The sequence below is a fragment of the Ursus maritimus genome, unplaced genomic scaffold (genome assembly GCF_017311325.1).
Source record: "Ursus maritimus isolate PB19 unplaced genomic scaffold, ASM1731132v1 scaffold_5, whole genome shotgun sequence".
Classification (NCBI taxonomy): domain Eukaryota; kingdom Metazoa; phylum Chordata; class Mammalia; order Carnivora; family Ursidae; genus Ursus; species Ursus maritimus.
Genome location: NW_024426663.1, coordinates 71,387,678 through 71,410,082, shown reverse-complemented (window position 1 = coordinate 71,410,082; position 22,405 = coordinate 71,387,678). Strand labels below are relative to the sequence as shown.

Below are 22,405 nucleotides of genomic sequence, written 5' to 3'. Positions count from 1 at the left end.
TTGAACTTTTCTTAGCTGATAAGTGAATTATCTTTCAGATCAAGTCATGACGTCAACCTGTAATCCTGCAGTTTTTAATTTCTACAATTATCTGAGAACACATCCTCTTTTGCTAAGACGTCATTTTGGATCATCTGATATATTGTCCACACACATGAGTTTAACAGGAAAAAGTGGGCTGGCAGGAACAATTAATTTAAGTGAAAGAAGATTATTTTTTACTACTGCCAGTGCTCATTTGAAAGCTGGCTGCCCTATGTTAGCTTTGGAAGTATTATCGAAGATGCCAAAAGTCATCAAGAAAACAAAACCATTTTGCAGAACATCTGGTTTTCTGGATACTAGTAAAGACTGTTCTCCTTCTTCTCCATTAAAATTGGATACAAGGGAAGATAAGTCTTCTGCTGTTGATTGGTCACAGTCACTAATGAATGGTTTTGGATCTTCTTCAGAAGGTTCCTCAGAGAAGCAGTCAAACTCTACTCTTTCTTTTGACTGGAGCCAACCGAGTGTTGTATTTCAGGATGACTCTTTAGAATTAAAATGGGACAGTGATAATGATGAAGAAGATGAGGATCTCCCTATTTCAATGAAAGAACTAAAACCTTTACAGAGGAAAATGGGGGAAAAAATAGATGAAACAAGTTCCAATTACACAGAATCTCTCAGCACACTAGATGAAAATGACATTTTAAGTCCATCGGAAGATATAATTGCAGTTCAATTAAAATTTAGAGCATGTTTAAAGATTCTTACAGTAGAACTTCGTACGTTATCTACAGGCTATGAAATAGATGGTGGAAAACTGCGTTATCAGCTCTACCACTGGCTTGAAAAAGAGGTGATAGCTCTTCAGAGGACTTGTGACTATTGTTCAGATGGCGAAGACTTACAGGCTGCATTTGGCCAAAATGGAGATGAATTTGGATTAAATGGAGATGTTGAAGATTTGCTTCAGCAAACAAAAGTGAAACAGTTGAGAGAAAATTTTCAGGAAAAACGACAGTGGCTTTTGAAATATCAGTCACTCTTGAGGATGTTTCTGAGTTACTGCATACTTCATGGGTCCCATGGTGGCGGTCTTGCCTCTGTGAGAATGGAATTGATTTTGCTTTTACAAGAATCTCAGCAGGTATGTAATTTAGACGATCGCCAGCTAAAATAGTACACATAGGAGAAATGGCTTTTGGTATTGTTCTGAACTTTTGTCTTTAAATATTAAAATTTTTGGTTTTCTTTATTATGGTTGTTATAAGGAATGCTGTTTTTTGTGGTGCTATGTATTATGAATTTGTGGAGTTGTGTGTGTGTGATGGTTTCAGGATCATTCAGCATCGGGCCCTGTGATCAGGTGAATTCATACTCTGAATTCTTGTCTGAGTGCCGTGTGAGGTGATAAGCTTCTCATTCGGATAAGAGGGTATTGTCCCCTCGTTTTTCAATATCGTTGGTGGAACATTGACCTCCTCAGGTCCCATCTAACTCTATAAAAGTTTCTGTCAGGCTTTTCATTTTTAATTGTTTTAAAGTTTTTCCCAAGAGACCCCTGAATTAGTTAAGTAATGGATTTTAACTATAAAGAGTCGATTAACCTTCTTTTCCCTTCGTTTTTAAGGAAACCTCAGAACCAATATTTCCCAGCCCTCTGTCAGAGCAGACCTCGGTACCCCTCCTCTTCGCCTGTACAGCCAGTGCCAAGACCGTCGTTGCCAACCCGTTACTGCACCTCAGTAACCTCACACATGATATTCTGCATGCCATCATAAACTTTGATTCACCACCCCATCCTGACATCCAGAGCAGTAAAGTAAGTACACTTGGGTCGTTTTTTAAAACTTAGGTACTTATTATGATAAAACCGAAAGAAAAAGGTAAAGCAGCACTTTTTAGAAACAATTTTAAACATCAGACTACACATAGGAATTGTTACATTACCACTTATATATATTTTTTGATCAAGGAAAACTTGCAGTTGTAGGCCAGGCTCACCTCATTTTGTTCTTAACCCAGTAGGGTACTTGAGTTTTTAATCACAGTGCTAGTTAGTTACTCTTATTTAGCCACTTTAGTAAGGTAAGAGTAATGGGTTTGTATACAGATACACGAGTAGTTCTTTTAGTATTACACTCAGGCAAAAAGCTGATTGCCTTTTAAAATAGAAACTTTTAGAAATAAGTTTGGTGTAAAATTCTTAATATACAAGTAAAGTTTTCCTCTGTTAATATTAAAACATTATATATTTTAAGGATAATGTAAGTATTTTGCCTCTGTTGTTTCTCTATGCCAGGCAGTGTTTTATTAATCAGCTACAGCAGAATCACCTGGCATGCTTATTAAAAGTTTGAATTCTTAAGTTGACTCCAAACCTACTGAATCAGTGTGTGAGTGTGAGTCCCAAGAATATGTATTTTTTAGGAGGTTTCTCAGGTGATTCTGATGCATAACTGGTCATATAGTTATCTAATCATCCACATCATCTTGCCATCCATCACCACTGCCTTTATGACCCATTAATATCACACTTCATGTTTCATCTTTACTCTCCAAACATACTGAAATCCTTTAAAGCAGGACCAAGTTTGACTATTTTTCTCTCTTTTTTTTTTTTTTTAATAGTCTGTCATCTGGTTCTCGCCCACCTCACAGGCTGTGATATCACACCAGTTCGATATTCTGCTTGCTTAATGGTAGCCTCTCCTACAGTTTTACCCTCTTGGATAACCTTAACCCTTGTAATTTAATTTTGTCACTTTTCCTGGACTCTTCTGTAGTATAAATGGCCACATGGTGTGTGATATAGTAAGGAATTTAATTTCCTCCAGATTGTGCTCATTTTAGCCAAGCTGTATCTCATATTTAATTCGAATAGTAAGCATACACAATTTTAATAATAAGCAGCTTTTGCTGCTTAAGAACCACTCCAAAGCATTAGTATCTTCAAATGGCCATCATTTATTTTGCTTAGGATTCAGTGCGTTTTCTTCTCAGTTCTTCTAATTTGGGCCGGCTGGACTGGCCTCTGGATATTTTCCTTTGTCTTTGGTCAGCTGGTAGGCTGGCTGAATTCTGGATTAGGATGGCCGTATTTACATTTTTGGTGGTTGGCAGACTATATCCAGGGATGATAGGGGAATCTGGGTCATATGCATCTCATCAACTATCAAGCAAGCCCAGGTTTTCTAGAAAAAAAGAACCAATAGGACGTGTGTGTGTGTGTATAGAAAGAGAGAACTTTGTTTTATAAGCGATTGGCTCACATAATTATGGAGGCTGAGAAGTCCCAAGATTGGCGGTCGTCAAGCTGGAGACCCAGGACCTATTGTGTAGTTCCAGTCTGGGTCCAGAGGCCTGCGAACCAGGAGAGCCAATAAAGTGTAAGTTCTAGTCTGAAAGCCAGTGGGCTTGAGACCCAAGAAGAGCCAGTGTTTCTGTTCTAGCCCAGAGGCTGGAAAACACCCAATGTTCCAGCGCAGGGCAACCAGGCAGAAGTTCCCTTTTTACAGCTTTATTGTTCTATTTAGGTCTTCATCTGATTGGATGAGGCCTACCCACATTAGGGAGAGCAGTCTTCCTTACTCAGTCTACCACTTCTACCAATGTTAATTGCATCCCCCATCAGCCTTACAGATAAACACCCAGAATGTTTGGCCAGGGCACCCCTTGATCCAGTTAAGTTGATACATAAAATTAACCATCACGCCTAGGTTATTTCACATACTGGTTGCAGGGATTTAAAAAGCAGCAAGAGTAGAATCTGTAAGGCCTTTTGAGGACTAGGTTCAGAAATCACATATCATTTTGCCCTCTTGGTCAAAGGAAGTCCCAAGGCCAGTCCAGATACAGTAATGGAGAAATAGACTCCCCTTTTATTGGAGAAGCTAGAAAATATTCTTTTTTTTTTTATAATTTTTATTTTGTTATATTAGTCATCACACAGTACATCCCCAGTTTTTGATGCAATGTTCCATGATTCATTTTTTGCGTATAACACCCAGTGCACCATGCAATACGTGCCCTTACTACCCATCACCGGCCTATCCCATTCCCCCACCCCCTCCCCTCTGAAGCCCTCAGTTTGTTTCCCAGAGTCCACAGTCTCTCATGGTTCATTCCCCCTTCTGTTTACCCCCCCCTTCATCCTTCCCTTCCTAGAGAAGCTAGAAAATATTCTAATCATTTTTGTAATTTCCCATATTTGGACTTGCTGTCTTCATTTTTATGGTGATATTCTTGATTTTAATTCATACCACACATCTTATTGATAATTGAAAGGGAAATAGCAATTTGATTTTCATCTCTGACTCCCATTTTTATCTACATAGAAGACCATCATACTTCATGATTAGATCGAGTACCTAGTGTTTTAAATAGTCTAATCTAGTTTGCTTTCTGACCTAGGTGTGCGTCTCAGATCTACCTCTCTCATTGCTTGTCATGCCATGTTTAGAGCCTTCTCTTTCTCAGTACAAATGTTTGCCCTTCAGTTGCTGTCTTTCAAACCTTCTTTCTCTAAATAATTGCACTTTCTTTAGATTGCTTGTTTTCTCTAGTAGCTAGAATATATGGTACCATATGCTTCAGTGACCTGTCCATAGGTAAACTCTCATTTATCACACTGAGCTTTTACATATTTTGGTTGAGGAAGCAGGTTGAATCTTGGAGAGTTTTCTTTTAATACATGGCTTATGCACTACTGAATAGCTAACATCTCTTCCCATTTGTTCTTGAAATAAAAATTAGGTAGCAGGTGTCTGTGTTTTATGATTTCTGCCAACGGCCTTAGTGTTTTTAATTTGTAGTGCGATCTCTATAGGCATAAATGATTGTTAAGGAAAAAACGGAAACAGTTTTTAAGGACAGTAGTTTTTCCATCTTTTTTACATTGCTAGATTATTGTAGCTCTTGAAACAAGTTTGATTTTTTAAAAGTTGTACTTAATTTTGTTTGTTTGTTTTTCAGGTATATGTAATGCATACTTTAGCAGCCTCACTTTCTGCTTGTATTTATCAGTGCCTTTGTGGTAGTCATAACTACAGGTAAATACCTTTTTGTGAAATTTAGGACTGTTTGCGGTAACTGATGAGGTTTCAGAATTTGTGTACTTTTGCGGTAGAAAAAATTATGACAGTCTGAATAATGCAGAAAGCATTTGAAGTGATGAGTACTATTTTTCCATCTTTGAATTTTAGCTTCTGTCTTTATGGCAAATGAATGTTAAGTAGACCCTTGTCAGTATAACTAATTTAGCTAACTTTTATTGATCACTGCCTAATGCCAGGCATTGTGATATGCACTAAGATAAGTTCTCCTTTCTTGAGGTCCGTCTAGTTAGAAACAATCATAGAAGTTGATAAGTGATACATGTAACATGACATTGCACTGAAGTGATAAGTACTATAGTATAGTTATAATTATATATATATTATTTATATTTATAAACTATAATATTATAATGTACTATATTGTATAATTATAATATAGTGAAAGGCTCAGGAAGCACAAAGGAAGGAGTAACTGACTTGAAATAGAGAAAAATTTTACCAAAGAGTGATGTTTATGATTTTTCTCTTTATAGCCTAAGGTTTCACTATAATTTAGCTAGACTTTTAAAACATACTGTTTGACACTTTGGTATCTTCCTTTGGTCTGACACTTTGGTATCTTTGAAATCCTCTGTCCTTTTTTAAAAATTTTTATTTAAATTCCAGTTAGTTAACATAACAGTGTAATATTCATTTTAGGTGTACAATATAGTGATACAACACTTCATCACCTTGTGATGCCCTCCTTATTCCCCATCACCTGTTTCACCCATTCCCCCCCCCCACCTCCCCTCTGGTAACCCATCAGTTTGTTCTCTAGAGTTAATAATCTGTTTCTTGGTTTGCCTCTCTTTTCTTTTTCCCCTGTGATCCTTTGTTTTGTTTCTTGACTGTATTTCTTTAAATTTTTTTTTTAAGATTTTATTTATTTATTTGACAGAGACAGCCAGTGAGAGAGGGAACACAAGCAGGGGGAGTGAGAGAGGAGAGGAAGAAGTAGGCGCCTAGCGGAGGAGCCTGATGTGGGGCTCTATCCCAGAACGCTGGGATCAAGACCTGAGCCGAAGGCAGATGCTTAACGACTCTGCCATCCAGGCGCCCCTTCTTGTCTTCTCTCCCCTGTTTCTTACTAGACAGGTATTGGAGCTTACAGGTTTCTCTTATTTTCCTTTTAGCTTTCATCTCATATTGTTTTCTTTATTTATTTTTGCTTCATTTCAGGAGAAATCCTGGTTTCATTTTTCAGACTCTCACTCCTTCTTCAGCAATGTCTTATCTTTTATTTAGCCTAAGTTCGTGTTTTAGAAATTGTTTTTCATTTTTAAGATCTCCTTGTTGATTTTAATGGCCACTTTTATTTTTATAACTTATTGTCTGTATTTCTTAATTGTTTTAACCTCTCTGAGTATAAAGCACCTTCTGTCATGTTCTTATAAGTCTGCTTCCTCAGGGGCAGGTCATTCACTGAGTTTGTTGTTTCTTACATGATTTAGCCTTCCTTGGTGTTGATTTTTGCTTGTCTTATGTGTTTCAATTCTCCCTCCCATGGGAGTCTCAATTTACTAATCTGTTTCTATATTCCCAAGGTAGCTTCAACTTGATTTCTTTGGCCTTTGTCCTCCAAGAGTTCACTTTCTTGTTACTGATTGTGGCTTTATTTTTATCAACGTATCTTTATCTTTTTTCATCATTTCCATAGATTTAATGTAGCAGGGGGATTTTTTTGTTGGCAACCTGCCATCTCGAAGCTGCAAAGTAAAGCAAGTGAAACTATTTACAAATGCATCAAAACGTTATGACCGATAGAAGACTTGACAGTCAGAGCAAATCTAAACCAGTAAATGTGCTGTATTTAAATGACATTCAGGGGCGCCTGGGTGGCACAGCAGTTAAGCGTCTGCCTTCGGCTCAGGGCGTGATCCTGGCATTCTGGGATCGAGCCCCACATCAGGCCCCTCTGCTATGAGCCTGCTTCTTCCTCTCCCACTCCCCCTGCTTGTGTTCCCTCTCTCTCTGGCTGTCTCTATCTCTGTCAAATAAATAAATAAAATCTTTTTAAAAAAATAAATAAATAAATAAATATGACATTCATTTACTTCACATTTGATATAGGAATTTCTGAGAGGATTTAACAAAAACTTTTGTACCATCTTCTGTCAGATGTATTTCATAGTTTATGTCAAGCTGCAAGTTCCTTTGTTCATTGATCTATTTATTTAGTTTTAATTTAAAGTGCCATTTACTTGGAGAAGCTGAATTGTGTAAATTTCCAAATTGTGTAAAACACTCCCCCCTTTTGCTTTCATAACCTTGTATGCGTAGGTTTTGTCTCTAAAAGCAATATGATAGGGGTGCCTGACTCTTGATTTCGTCTCAGGTCATGATATCAGGGCTGTGGGATCAAGCTGCACTTCCGGCTCTGTGCTGGGTATGGAGTCTGCTTGGGATTCTCTCTCTCCCTATCCCTCTGCTCCCCTTTCCTCCCCACTCACTCTCTCTCAAAAAAAAAAAAAAAAAAAAAAAGCAATATGATAGGGGTGCCTGACTCTTGATTTCGTCTCAGGTCATGATATCAGGGCTGTGGGATCAAGCTGCACTTCCGGCTCTGTGCGGGGTATGGAGTCTGCTTGGGATTCTCTCTCTCCCTATCCCTCTGCTCCCCTTTCCTCCCCACTCACTCTCTCTCAAAAAAAAAAAAAAAAAGAAAAGAAAAGCAATATGATAAAATTATTTCTGTCTGATTCCTCCACCAGACTATAAATTTCATGGATATAAAAACCACATTTTACATTATATCCCTGGTACCTTGTGCATATACCTGATGTAACCTATCCTGATGTAGGGTCGACAGCCATTAAGTATCAAACTCAACCTAAACTTTATTTTCAACCAGATAACCTTGTTTTGAACTTTGATAGAATAGCTTGCTATTTGTGGTCAATAGTGATTTAGTTTTCTCATTTGTATATTCTATATCTTTCATTAAATAAATATACTTAAAACCTATCACATGTATTTTAATTTAGAAAATTTGCATGTTTGCACTTAAAGGATACTTGGTTTTAATATATCACCAGACTATATAGAACAGTACTTAGATCAGTAATAGCAGCATAACTAATAAAAATTTGAATTTTAAGATACCCTAGAAGTTAGATCTAAAACATGGAAATATTACATGTGAAATTCATTTTAGATCATTATATTTCATTATTATTTTCATATATTGTTATTATTATAGATTATTCTTATTTAAATGTTTTCTTCTCTTAGTTCATTTCAAACAAATCAGTTTACTGGAATGATGTATCAGACAGTACTGCTTCCCCATCGACATTCTTTGAAAGCAGGAAGCTTAGATGAAGCAATAACTCCTAATACATCACCAGCACAATGGCCAGGTATAAATAATTTATGTATATATATATACGTAAATAAATATATATGAATTTTTTCTTAGCCTTATTGAATTTAATCAGATGAGGAAAAAGTATATTCGGTGTGGTTTTTCTTCCTGATAATCACTGTTCAATATTGTTAGAAATGATACCACTTCAGTATTTACCACTCATTATAAATTTCGCAGTTACTTAACATTGGTATTTCCTTGGCCATTTTACTAAAATGACTCAAATGTTTTGTTGTATCACTTGTTACAATTTTTTGTCATAATAGAAAAACATTTGTTGTGGGAATTAAATTTATGTATCAGATTTGTATTAGATAATAGATTTTCATTGTTTCTCTATATCGAACAAATGCTCAGTATTTGTGCATTAACTGTATATAACTTCTAGTCTGTGAACCTAGAGAAGAAAAAACTTTAATCCTGATCTAATAATTAAAAAATATAGTTTTTTATTTTTAAAATTTATTGTCAGTGGTAGCTGTGTTTGTTTGTTCTAGGAATCACGTCTCTGATTCGACTTTTGAATTCTTCTGGCGAGGAAGCCCAGTCAGGGCTTACAGTCTTGCTCTGTGAGATTCTCACAGCTGTGTATCTGAGTCTCTTCATCCATGGCCTGGCAACACATTCTAGTAATGAACTGTTTCGGATTGTGGCCCATCCTCTGAACGAAAAAATGTGGTCTGCTGTGTTTGGTGGAGGTGCACATGTTCCCAGCAAAGAACACACACACTCGAAAGCTTTACCCGGTTAGTGCTCTCGTGTTTGTTTGTTTATTTTTAAGACTGAAACTTTATTTCTTCGTCTGAATGATAACTTTGTCAAGTGTAATTACATTTTAATTTATTCACAGAAAGTTTTTGTTACAGATCATTTTCTTAAAGCATGAACAAATGGTGAAAATGCAGTGTCAGGTTTCTGGTGTAGTTTTCAAACTAAGACACTTGTGCACCAGTGATTAGAACTATCTAATGTGGTTTTCTTAAATCTCTTGCTGTTGAAATGATCATTTGTTTTTGAAATATACTGTAACACTGGTCTTTGTTCTATCCCAAATACAGATTCTCTCTTCTTTCTTTGGCAGGAAGGCACTTTGCTATGCCTAGCCCCCACCAGGTAGTGGTATTCTCCATGGAATGTGTGGGCTTTACGAAAGCTCTTTCAACCATCAGTTCTCATAGCCCTCCCAGTCGTGCAGGCAAGATACTAGCTTTAGAAATAGGCTTTTACGGCTCAGCTTGCTTTGTGTTGTTTTGGAGGGGTTGGGGTACCTTGGGCCCGTTTTATTTTGTATGGCACTTAAAATAGAAAATAAACCTTTAATCAAGCCATATTTCTGATTTAAAATAATGATTAACATTTCAGAAAACCATCTCTGCTTTTTATTCTGCTTTTAAATTATTTCCTTTGATGTTTTCTATTGCTTAGACTTTAACATCTTTTTAAATGTGTAGAAATAAATGTCAGTGCTAATCATGGTAAATCAGACTATGGCTTGAAATGTCTGGAAAACATTTCCAATGAGGCTGCTTTATGTTTTGCATACTATGATTCTGGCCATTAGGGGTTTTGGATTTCTAAGTGTTCATAATACCAGGAAAAGTAATTATTTTAAACAACTGTATCCCTGTTTCTAAACTTTTTAATATTGAAACTATATATATATTATATCTTGACATGAAAAGAATCTTCATAATACCTTCTACCTAGCTGTTAAATTTTCTTTTTGTAATTTAGTAGCCCATATGTGATAATCTTAGTTTTCATATTTTTAAAAATACTTTCATTTTTATGACATCTCTTCTAATTTTTAAGGAGTAGTTCCCTCTGCTTCATTTTTTATATGGACAAAAAAGAAAAAGACTAACTTTTCATGAAATTTGCTTTGGAATATATATTATATATTAAATATACATACATACATACATATATATATATATATATATATTTAACTTCAGCTATCTGAATCCAATTAAAGAAAAACTTTCAAAGTCTAAGAGGGAGTAAGATTTATAGCTCTACTGAGAGTACCATTAAAGAAACTGGTAAACTAATTGTGGCCCTGTTTTTAATGTGTCCTAAGAGAAAATCATATAAAACTTTGATCTGGTTAATATGAAATGTTAAAAAGGGATAAATTCTTGCTATGGAATGTCCAAATACCTGTAAAATTAAAAATATTCTTACTAGGGGCACCTGGGTGGCTCAGTCGTTAAATGTCTGCCTTCAGCTCAGGGCATGATCCTGGATCCCTGGGATCGATCCCTGGGAGCCTGCTTCTCCCTCTCCCACTCCCCCTGCTTGTGTTCCCTCTCTCGCTGGCTGTCTCTCTCTCTGTCAAATAAATAAATAAATAATCTTTAAAAAAAAATATTCTTGCTAACCAGTCACCAGGTCTCAATTCCAACCATTTCTACTGAGCACAGATGTGTAAAGAACGTTACTCAAAGTCTTAAGTTCTTTGTTGAACCACTCAGTTTTAGTTGTTTCTACACACAAATACCATTATATAAATTATCTTATAGGTACCATCATAATCTGTATTCCATCACTTACTGAACCCTAAATAGTCAAAGTGACTGAAAATTACCTGCATCTGTACATTTAATGCCTTGGTGGCAAATAACACAGAATACTTAAAATGTGTGGTTCACTTAGTGCTAAGGCCACATCCAGGTTATGTGATACTCATCTGTCTTTGAGAACCCAGAAACTATGTGGTATCAATCATAGATGTAACTTAGTGCCAGAAGAGGAATTAAAAGTCACTGTTTGTTTTCCTTGTTCTGGTGTAAATTCTGATTTCAGTTTTCTTTGCAATGATGGTCTCATGAACTAAATTATTATTTTTCTTTTTTTCTTTTTTTCCTTTTTATTTAAATTCAGTTAGCCAACATATAGTACATCATTATCATGAACTAAATTATATTTCTCTCTACACATCTTTTATATACTTAATGCACTAATATTTTTAGTGACAAAATTTAAATATGACTAAGCTTTGTAATGTAAGAAAATGGTAGATGATTTCTGTTAGATTTCAGTTTGGCAGGTTAGAATGCTTAACAAAGATGTTGATGTAATCAGTAATTTATTATTATTTTTTTAATCAAATTTAATTTGGTGAATTGCACATCATATATTAATGAAGGATTTTTTTCCTAACAAATTAGTGCAAGTGTATGTTCGTGGAGTTAGGAATTATTTTGTTATTATGGTTAATTTTTAAAATAGATAATCAGGTGAGCAATAGCAAGTTTGGAAAAATGATTTTTTTTCTGCTAACAGAAATCCATACTTTGCTTTTTATTGCATATGATAAAGAAAAGCAGTGTTTTTATTGAAGATTTTTTATTGTATTTTGTCATAATATTTGCAATTATGAGAACTGTGAATTTTCCATCTTCATCTTGATAAATTTATAGTAATGATTTTTTTTATGTCCTCACATTGAGGAATAAAATATAAAATGAATATTTTATTTGTGGTAAGCATATCTTTTTTTTTTTAACTATGAGACTGCTGATGATGTTTTAGACATTTAAAAGTATATTTTTGCCATTTGATTATTTATGTTAAATATGGATCAGAAAATCCAAATGTTTTGCTTTTCCCTTAAAACTTGTATAAAAATAAAATTTTTCTATTCAGTATTTAGTGGTTATAGATGTCATTGCTATCCTTCCTTTAGCAAAATATATAAAACAGTAACACTTCTTGACCAGAAAAAGTATAAGACTTCAGCATTTTTAAAATAGAAAATGATCAGCTGTTTACAGATGAATATGCCCAATAATTTTAACTGGCTACTGAACCGAAAAATAACTAGTTTGCCGGAGAAGGGAATACATCTTTTGTTAGACTCCTTGGACAGACATTTTTTTGAGGGATAGATACAAATTTTCATTAAAAAATTATTCATTTCATAACTACCATATTTGTCCTTTTGTGACAGGCTTATTTCACTTGGCACAATGTCCTTAAGGTTCATCCATGTGTGGCACATGATAGAGTTTTCTTTGTACAGCTGAGTAATATTTCAATGTATGTATATACTCCTTTCTCACTTTTAATAAGTCTTTTGAGCCGGAGCTGAAATCTTAACAGGCACATCTGCATCGTGGTCTTCAGGGTGATGGAAAAGTAGTGTGATCTCCAGATTTTTTATTGCGTAACCCTATCCACAAAACATGCTTGAGCAAATCCTCAGTATGTGTGTGTTTACTTATTTATAAATACACGTACTCTTGCTGATCCAGATATTAAACATTGACAGATTTTTTTCTTCCCCTTACCACTTCCCTCCCCTTCTCCCATCCCCCCTTTCTTGTTCTTCCTCTACTGCCTTCTCCTCTTTCTCTTTCTCCTCCTCCACTCCTCCTTCTCACCCTGTTTCTCTTCTCTTCCTTTTCCTCACTTCTGCTTATTAAAAAATAAATCTAAGTAGTAATTGTAATATTTTCTTTCCATATTCCAGAGAACCACTTTGAACACCAACTACCTTGGAAACTACTTGCTCTGTGATTTGGAGACAAATCACTACTTTCTACTAAGATAGTCATCATTTTATTTTTATAGGTACTTATGAAGCAGGTACAAGGTACTACCGTACCCAACCGATCCTTGAGAGTCAGTCTTTCTAAAATCTGGAAAATATCACCTGTCAGACCTTTTTTAGCATTAATTTTATTCTTTGAGGATTAATAAATACCTTAAATTTACTACTCCTTGAATCTGTTTTGGTCTTTTCCTTTTAAGAATCTTTGAAGTTTACTTGCAAAGTCATGTTTTACATATAATTTTGAGAATTTTTTTATTTAATTTGTGTTGGCCTATATTTGTACTTCTCAAATTTTTTGCCTGAGGATGCTAAAGGGGAGTAAATATATATATATATATCTCTTAGGAGATCTCTTATACTGAATTATTTTGCCAAAAGCAAGAAATAGATTCGGGATCTATTTTATCTTGAACTTACATGACTTTTGTCTTCTCCATATCTTTGTTTCTTTCCAATAAAATATTTTAAACCATCATTTAAATGACTTACCTTCATCCTCCCACCCCCTAAATTTTGGAGCTAAACTTGACGGTCCAGATCATTGTCCCCCCTGAAGTTTCGGGCACTGTCTGGCACACTCATGAATGGTCTTGTAATAAATGTGCCTTAGATTGAGAAGCAGAGAGTGAGATCATTCTGCTGGTTACTTTGAGGTCACTTTTTAAAAGAAATAACATTTAAGTCTAGGTTTAGAATATTAATTTTGATTTAAAATTATTAATTTAAGGGGCGCCTGGGTGGCACAGCGGTTAAGCATCTGCCTTCGGCTCAGGGCGTGATCCCGGCGTTATGGGATCGAGCCCCACATCAGGCTCTTCCGCTATGAGCCTGCTTCTTCCTCTCCCACTCCCCCTGCTTGTGTTCCGTCTCTTGCTGGCTGTCTCTATCTCTGTCGAATAAATAAATAAAATCTTTAAAAAAAAAAAATAAAATAAAATAATTAATTTAGGGGCGCCTGCGTGGCTCATTCAGTTGAGCGTCTGCCTTCAGCTCAGGTCATGACCTCGGGATCCTGGGATCAAGCCCCATGTCGGACTCCCCACTCAGCAGGAGTCTGCTTCTCCCTCTACCTCTGTCCCACTTTCACTGCCCCACCTTCACCACCACCCATGCTCATGCTTACTCGTGCTCTCTCTCAAATAAATTCTTTTAAAACATAAAATTATAAACTCAGAAAGTGTTAGCTTGTTAGCCTTCCTCTTACGTTTTGATTTTAATCAAAGCAGTATATATGCATGGTAATAAATCCATATTCCAGAAGAATTTATGATAAAAAAGCAACTTTGTCTTTCTAACTCCTCTGTACCTACTCTGCCCATTCTTTAGATGTAGCCTCTTAACCATTTCTCCATTTCTGTTTTGTGTTCTTTAGGGCGTCATGTCCATAGTTCCAGGAAGTCACTGCAGTACTAGGAGTGAGGATAAAGATTCTTAAAATGGAGGGAAAGTCCACTATCTTGACTTTAAAAGTACTTCTTTAAAGTACTTTCCATGAATCCAAAGCAGCTAAGAAATTTAAGAAATTTATGTTAGTGAGTGATTCTTTCTTTTCTTACCTATGGATATGTTGGTTTTTCTTTACCCACTTTCTAGCCTCTCTATGTTTCTTATAATTTCTAAGCACCACATCCAAGTTCCTTTTCAATTCTCCGTAATACTGTTTTTTTTCTTCCGTTACTAGTAAAGTAGCCATTTACCTCCTTGGTAATGGAACAGTAGAGTCAGTTTGTATCCAAGGAGTGACAGAGGTTCTTGATATTTGATTATTAGCATTTTCAAAAATCAGCTCAGCCACTGTGTGGTCTCTGTCTGTCCTTCATGACTGCTAACCCACTGTGATTTAAACATAAAATTGTCTTAAATCTTGCTGTAATTTATGGGAAAAGAAGAAGTGTTTACGCTAATGAGAAGCTGCAGGTTATTTCTTGTTTGCTGGGAGGTATCACTGAGGTCCCTTTATTTATAGCATTTCAAGTAATAGAACATTCACTATGAATCTGTTTCCCATTTTTTTTCTTTGTTCATCAAAAGTATTTTAATAAGTGGTTTTATATTTCTGGTATCGAGTCTGTAATTTTAAACATTTAGCCCCCAGTATGGTAACTTTTCTTATTTTCATGTCAGTGTCTGGGTTCATTGACTGTACTTGTAAATTTTTTTCCTTTTAAAAAATATTCTTAGGTTTTGGCTTTAAAACTCTGATTTTGGGGGGCGGCTGGGTGGCTCAGTCGGTAAGCGTCTGTCTTTGGCTCAGGACGTGATCCTGGGGTCCTGGGATCGAGCCCCTCATCAGGCTCCCTGCTCTGCTGGGAGCCTGCTTCTTCCTCTCCCACTCCCCCTGCTTGTGTTCCCTCTCTTGCTGTCTGTCTCTCTCTGTCAAATAAATAAATAAATCTTAAAAAAAAAAACATAAAAAAAAAACTCTGATTTTTTATCATATAGCTATCTTGGCAAAAATGTATTCATTTAGTGTTGTTTGTAAGTTTTATTTTTCCAGAGCTCCTTTAAGCTTCTATGTTCATATGCCTTCTAATCTAAAAACAAAAAAAGCAAAATAGTAATGCTAAAGTCAAATGATTAATTTATTTTAAACCACAGCATTAATTTTTTTGAAAGGTAAAGAATATCCTTATAGTCTGAATTTTTTACTTGATCAGAATTTGGTAGAACCACTGTTTAAGTTTTAGAATGAATACGAATGTATGCAACATATATTAGAAATATGATTGTTGACTATCAGTTGCTTTTAAAAACAGAAAAAAAATTGGGGCACCTGAGCGGCTCAGTTAGTTAAGCATCTGACTTGGTTTCGAGTGTTTTCAGGGTCTTGAGATCAGCCCCACGTCAGACCCCCGCGCAGTGTCCTCAGGGTCCTTCTCCTTCTGCCCCTCCTCCCACTCATGCATGCGCTCTCTCTCTCAAATAAATAAATAAATCTTTTTTAAAAAGGCAGAAATTTACACATTTAATCTGAAAGTTCCTTTTAAAATCATTTGGGAGTTATGTAATAATCATACCACGTCTTAGCAATCTTTTAGAATTTTTATCCATTTTAATTTCCTTTTTTCCTGAAATCACTAAATCACTTTGTTATACTCAGCTTGGCTGTAGCTTGATATAATGCATGAGCATGCTGTTTATGCAAGCTGAGTAGCTTCAAACAATAAAACAAAATTATATTACAGAACACATATTTGCATTCCTTTGGAAGGTAAGTCAGTTCTCACTGGAACCATTGAAGGAGAATATTGGTGTGCCTTATTGTGGGGCTGTTCGCTTGTTGATTAGACATAAGCTTCTGTTTGGGACATCCATGGTTCTGTTTTGGTGATTTGAATCTTATGACTTCGTATTTGTTATTTATAGATTTGTGTAACTTGTTTTTCTTTCCTGAGGCCCATAATACTCTAAAGTAAAATATTAAGAGAATACTAACCATTAAGTGTTTAAAAGTTAAAACAACAAAGATTGCATTTTCTCCCTCTTTGTTATTCCACTGACCAGGAAATTATGTGTGCAAGCCATTTCCAAAAGTCTGAGTCAGTTTAATTCGCTTGTTACGTATTTGAATTTTTTTTTATATTTTCAGTGAAAACATTCAATTTTGTATGTAGATAAAAGGCCAGGGGATTACTAAAGAACCTCGTAAGTGAGTTGTTGCCGTCAATTGACATTGACATCCCAAGATACTGTTTTCCATGGTATTCTTCAAAGTAAAGGGATGTAGGTAATTTTCTTTCACGATCTTAGCTCAATTGTGGACTCATTTATAGGCAGATACTATATCCTATTGCCCACATATGCAATAGAAAAGTTAACATTCAGAGAGTGAAGAATAAGTTGAGATAAAGACTGCTTTTTACAGTAATTTTTGTCTCACTTGTACCTATTTTATTTTTTTACCTTACTGTCATAATGATCTCAGTTTTGTGTTTCTGCTTACTTGTAACCTTAAATCTTATGTAAAGATAGGTGAAATTAGTACAATGGAAATAGTACTTACTTTAATAATACTTTATTTTGTTTTTATTAGTTTCTTCACTTGTGGAAGAAGGAGAGAAACAGAACAAACGTTTTAGGCCATCAAAAATTTCTTGCAGAGAATCTGCCCCACCGACCTCTTCCTCATCAGTAGTTAGCCAGGAGTCACTGGCAGTCCAAGAGAAGTTTATCCCACCGGAGCTCAGTATCTGGGACTATTTCATAGCCAAGGTAATAAAAGTGCCACCTAGAACAACATTTATGCAACGAAATGACATGAAAATGTTTAGAATTAGTGGACTGTTGCTGCTTCCAAGTATTTTCCCACTCTGGTTTAGAAAGATTTCATTTTGTCAGGCTGCATAACAAAACGAAACAAAAAACCCTCAAAAATATTTGGCCATTTCCATCCAGTTTTTAAGGCAGTACTTTGATAAGTTATGATTTCTATATTTTAAACAAAATACAGTTCTTAGATGAAAAGATAAATTGGTCAACACCTTAGTGCTAATGTACTTAATGGTAATTAAGGAATCCAGACTGCTAGAGGTCACAGGGTCATTCATGCTGTCATTCCTTTTCTGTACTGCAGACGGGTGTGCATGGTTCTTATATATACTATATATATATAGTATATATATATAACTATAACTACGTTATAGTTACTGCTGTTTAGTTAAGTAACGAGTCCCTCGGCAACAGTCTATTAACTGTAAGGAGTTACCTCAAGTACGAACTTCCCCGCTGGCTCTTCCGTGCACATGTCACTGTGGAAAAGGCGGATGCGCCTCATGTGCAGTGATCGGTCACAACGGTTCTTTCCAAGTCTCTTGGCAACTGGTCATTTAGGGCCCATTACTCAGTTCGTATACAGACAGCAAAGCGACAAGCTCAAGTGACATTCTACAAAACTGAATAATCAGAAGAGGAAATTGGCTCACAAAGAGGAAGTGCAACCACACAGTGACAAGTGGTAGCACTGTAAGTGACATTGAGATGGAATGTAAGCGGTATGTTGGCTAATCGAATATAAATAGAAAATGAAAGATGCTTTTTACAGAAAAAAATCAAATATAAACAAAGTTATGGAAAAATCGCTCACATTGGGGCTACTGACATTGCTGTCATTTGAGAGACTCTGGATGTGCAACCAGAGGAGTTAGTGAAGGCTAACTTGTCAACAGAGGTAAGGAAAGTGGAACACAGGAATGAAGATGTTCTAGAGATAGTGAAATTAAAGGAATTCTGGCTAATATTTCACAGCATTGAAAGTGTGAAGAATAAAATGTTGGAAGCTGATACAAACTTAGAAACAAGTATGATGGTTTGCCAAGGATTAGGAAAGATGCTTGCTTTGTCCTAAATTACAGAGTTAGAAGAAGGCAAGCACTATTCGAAGTACTCTTGATAAATTTTTTACAAAGAAATAAAACACTTGATGGGGTACCTGGGTGGCTCACTCGATTAAGCATCTACCTTCAGCTCAGGTCATGATCTCAAGGTCCTGGGATCGAGTCCCAAATCAGGCTCCCTGCTCGGCAGGGAGTCTGCTTCTCCCTCTCCCTTTCCCTCTGCCTCTCACTTGTTCATTCTCTCTCTCAAATAAGTAAAAATCTTTAAAAAAATAAATAAAACACTAAAATTCTCAATATTTCTAATATTTTGATTACAGTGTGCTAAATAAATATTATTTTTACTATTTTTTCATTTCCCTATACATTTATTGCCAACCATAAGAGTTTTATTGTTTTGAAAATATTTTTCCTAGTCACAGAATATTTGTAATTTTTCCTTTGTTTATTAAGATTACCTTACAAGGGTTTCAGCTTGCATGGTCGTTTTCATGTTCCTGTGCTACTACGCAAAGCAAAAATGGCCTGTTTGTATCTTCTGCTTCTGTGATCAGCCACATCTTTCACATTCTCAACTTGTGGATGTTCTTCTTATTTTCTTCTATTATTTGATACCTAACTATTTGCTGCTGACACCAATCCTTTATGCATGTTAAGCAATAGCTTTTATTTTTCTTGTATCCTATATACTTGGGGTAAAGACAGGTATTTGTCTTTCCTTGTTCCTCATTGCCTTTTGCAGAGTCATTCATTTATTCAACAAATGTTTGTTGAGCCTCTTATTGATATGGGAATATCTTTATGTCATCTTCATTTTTGAAGCACAGTTTTCATTGATAGAGGATTCGTGATCAGGAAGGCCTTCTTTAACTCTCTTGTTCCTGGATCTTGTTCAATTTCTGGCTGATCTGCCGTTGTCCCAATTCATATCACAGCCTCAGGCTAGTTGAGAGCTTAGCCTTTCCTTGGTGTTTGGTACTGAGATCTCTGTTTTTGACAGTGCCACCGGGCCTGGGATTTTTACTCCAGTCAGCCGCCTCTGGCCATGCAGCAGAGTTCTTGGTGCTCGTGGACTGCCCTGCTGCCTCCGGTAGAACAGCTGCAGCACAGAGCGGCGGGGGTGGGGTAGCAATGCCCCGACCAAAATGCCAGGTTCTCACTGTTTCTCCAGAGATTCCAGTAGATTTTTCTTGAGTAAGTGCTTCTCTGTGTGTTGTGTGTATTGATGAATTTCCAGTATCTTTAAATGGTTCTTTTTTACAACTTTGTGCAGTTTTGCTTTCTGGTGAAGGACTTACGAGCTTCTCTCTCAGCTCTTTCAGAGTTCTCCCATCCCTCCTATGTATCTTCACTGGGCTTTCCTACACCAAAGATTTTATAACTTCAGATTTCCCATATCTCGTCTTCCATCTTCACTCTTAACTGTAAGTTATAAGGCATTAAAACATAGAATCACACAAGACTCTAACCATCCTGTCATGAAGCTGTAACATTTGTTCCCATCTTTCTCATTCCTCCTGTTATTAAGGAGGAAGAGTCCTTCCTATCAGAGACTTCAATTCTGTTCTGAATCCCAATTGTGCTTTTCTTCTCTACTCTTGACTCTCATCCCTGTTGACTGCTTCCCATCAGGACAGAAGTGTGCTCTACTGTCTGTCATTCCAAATCCTGCTTCGATCCCGGAACTTTTTCCAGCTATTACTCCATTTCTCTGCTTCCTGTTATCATTCAACTTTTTAAAACTATATACACATTTTTTTCCTGTTACCTTAGGTCTCTTTCATAGTTACCCACTGTGTGACTTCTGACACAGCAACCCCACTGAAGCTGCTGTTGAGATTCATGGGGCATCCATGTTGTCACATATAACTGAAACTTTTTTATCATCATCTCATTTGAACTCTTAGCATTATTCAACACATGGGACCATTTCCTCCTTGAAAATGCTTTTTTGTCTTGTTCCCTTAATGCCATTCTCTTCTAGTTTTTTTTTCCCCTAACCTTACTATTTATTCTTTCATAGTCTCCTTTCTTCATTCTTCCCTTTCCACTTGACCTGTGAATCTTGATCTTCTTCAAGATTTGGGTTTTTGATATTTATTTTGTCCAGAACCTTCTTTTTATAACCAAAGTTCTCTCGAACCAGTAAATGGCATCTTCATCCTAATAGCTGGCTCAAGCCAGAAACCTACAAATAGTTTTTTTCTTCTCTGTCCCTTGCTGTCCATACTTATTGGCATATCTGTCAGTGCTTTCCCCAAAATATAGTGTCAGTATGTTATTTCTCTCCATATTCCTCACTAACACATACATCCATGTTGTTGGAAACCAACCTCTGTGATCTGGAGCCAAAATATAACACAAAGACAGAGTTAGGGGATAAAGAAGAATGATAGTTTTATTGCTTTGCCAGGTAAAGGAAGCTGTAGCCGGCCAGTGCTTTCAAAAGTGCAGACCCACATAGGGTAAAAGGCTGTGGGGTTTTAGAGGAAAATACAGAATCTGGGTGGTTTAGATAGGAATCTGGTGGCAGCTGGCAGCTCTGTTCATCATGTCTTCCAAGATGGTCTCTGACTAGCGCAGGCGCCAGCCATCCGAATCTCATGACTGAGTACACACTGAAGTCAGTGAGATGTCCACATTGATACTGAGTTCCTACAGAAAAAAGTCGGGGGGGGGGGGCCTTCAAGAATGAGGAAGAGAAAAATTTGTTCAGTTTAAAGCCAAGCCTTGCTGAAGCACAGTGTGTCCATCCAAATTTCCATCCATCTTTACATTTCTATAGCGGTTTCATCCAGACTGTCAACTCTTGCCTTACTTGGCTACTCAGGTCTCCATTTCTGGTCTTGCCATTTGAGGTTTTTTTCTCATAAGGAAGTGGGCATAGTCATATTCTTAAGAAATCTCAATACCTGTCCTCTATTTAAAACTCACTGGTGGCATTCCATTACCCTCTTTACTGTGACCTACAAAAACCCTGCCCCACATGTCTCCTGCCATTGTCTTCAGTGTTCATCTCAACACTTATCCTCCTGCGACAGTGGGCTTCAGTCAAACCACTTCCTTTCCACACCAAACTCTTTCACATTAAAGCCTTTCTACCTACGATTTCCACAGCCTAAAATGCTTTTCTTCCCTCTTGTTCTATGGCTTACCTCTTGTCCTTTCAGTCTCGCTTAAGTGCCACTTTATGCAGAGGCCTTTCATGATCAGCTTCTGTCAGTTCTTGTTACTGTTCTCAATCCCATCTGTCCTCTTTTCTGTATGGCACAACTAAATACAATTTCTATTCAGTTTTCTGTTATTTGCCTGTTTTTTTGTGTGACTCTCAGTGCAGTGACTGTGTTTATGTCTTAAAAATCCTTATAGCAAGGGCGCCACCCAGATGGTTAAGCGTCGACTCTTGAGGTCAGGTCTTGATCTCAAGGTTGTGAGTTCAAGCCCCATGTTGGGCTCCAGACTGGGGCGTGGAGCGTACTTAAAAGAAAAAAATTCTTATGGCAAGTATAGTTTTTGACATATTGATACTTGATAGATTTTTTTGTTGAATGGCTGAATTAATAAGAAAATTGTGTAAAGTGATGTTGAAGGTATAGAATGTCAAAAAAAGAAGCAGCCAAATACTGGTTACTTTACTTTTTTTACATTGAAGTACCTGAAAATGGGATAAATTGCTAATATGAGACTCTGTAATTGAATGTTTTAAATTAGAGAGTAGAATGATAAATTCTGTAACTTTTTTATTTTAGCCTTTTCTACCCCCTTCCCAAAGTAGAGCAGAATACGATTCAGAGGAGAGTCTGGAAAGTGATGACGACGATGATGATGTTTTAGCCTCAGATTTCCATCTCCAAGAACATTCTAATTCAAATTCATATAGGTATGGAATATTTAATTTTAAGCTTCATTTTAAAAATTCATCTTGGCTTATATACATAATTTTAAAAATAATGTGTATGAAATTGATAGCTTATTGAATTATAACACACATTATAACTCAGACTTCTTTAGATGAAATTGTTAAATTCCTTTCTTTAAGTATAATTACACAGTTTTTTATTAC

General features: G+C 36.3%; 1 protein-coding gene across 2 annotated transcripts in view; it reads left to right on the top strand.

The window, feature by feature from the left end:
* Positions 1 to 22,405, top strand: part of DMXL1 (Dmx like 1) — a 128,285-nt gene that overhangs the window by 61,738 nt on the left and 44,142 nt on the right. For both annotated transcript variants that reach the window (XM_008699025.2, XM_008699024.2), the window contains exons 24-30: positions 39 to 1,132; positions 1,616 to 1,807; positions 4,960 to 5,036; positions 8,316 to 8,443; positions 8,949 to 9,197; positions 17,043 to 17,221; positions 22,092 to 22,222. In XM_008699025.2, the coding sequence (XP_008697247.1) occupies positions 39 to 1,132; positions 1,616 to 1,807; positions 4,960 to 5,036; positions 8,316 to 8,443; positions 8,949 to 9,197; positions 17,043 to 17,221; positions 22,092 to 22,222 (2,050 nt within the window). The remainder of the gene's footprint in view (positions 1 to 38; positions 1,133 to 1,615; positions 1,808 to 4,959; positions 5,037 to 8,315; positions 8,444 to 8,948; positions 9,198 to 17,042; positions 17,222 to 22,091; positions 22,223 to 22,405) is intronic.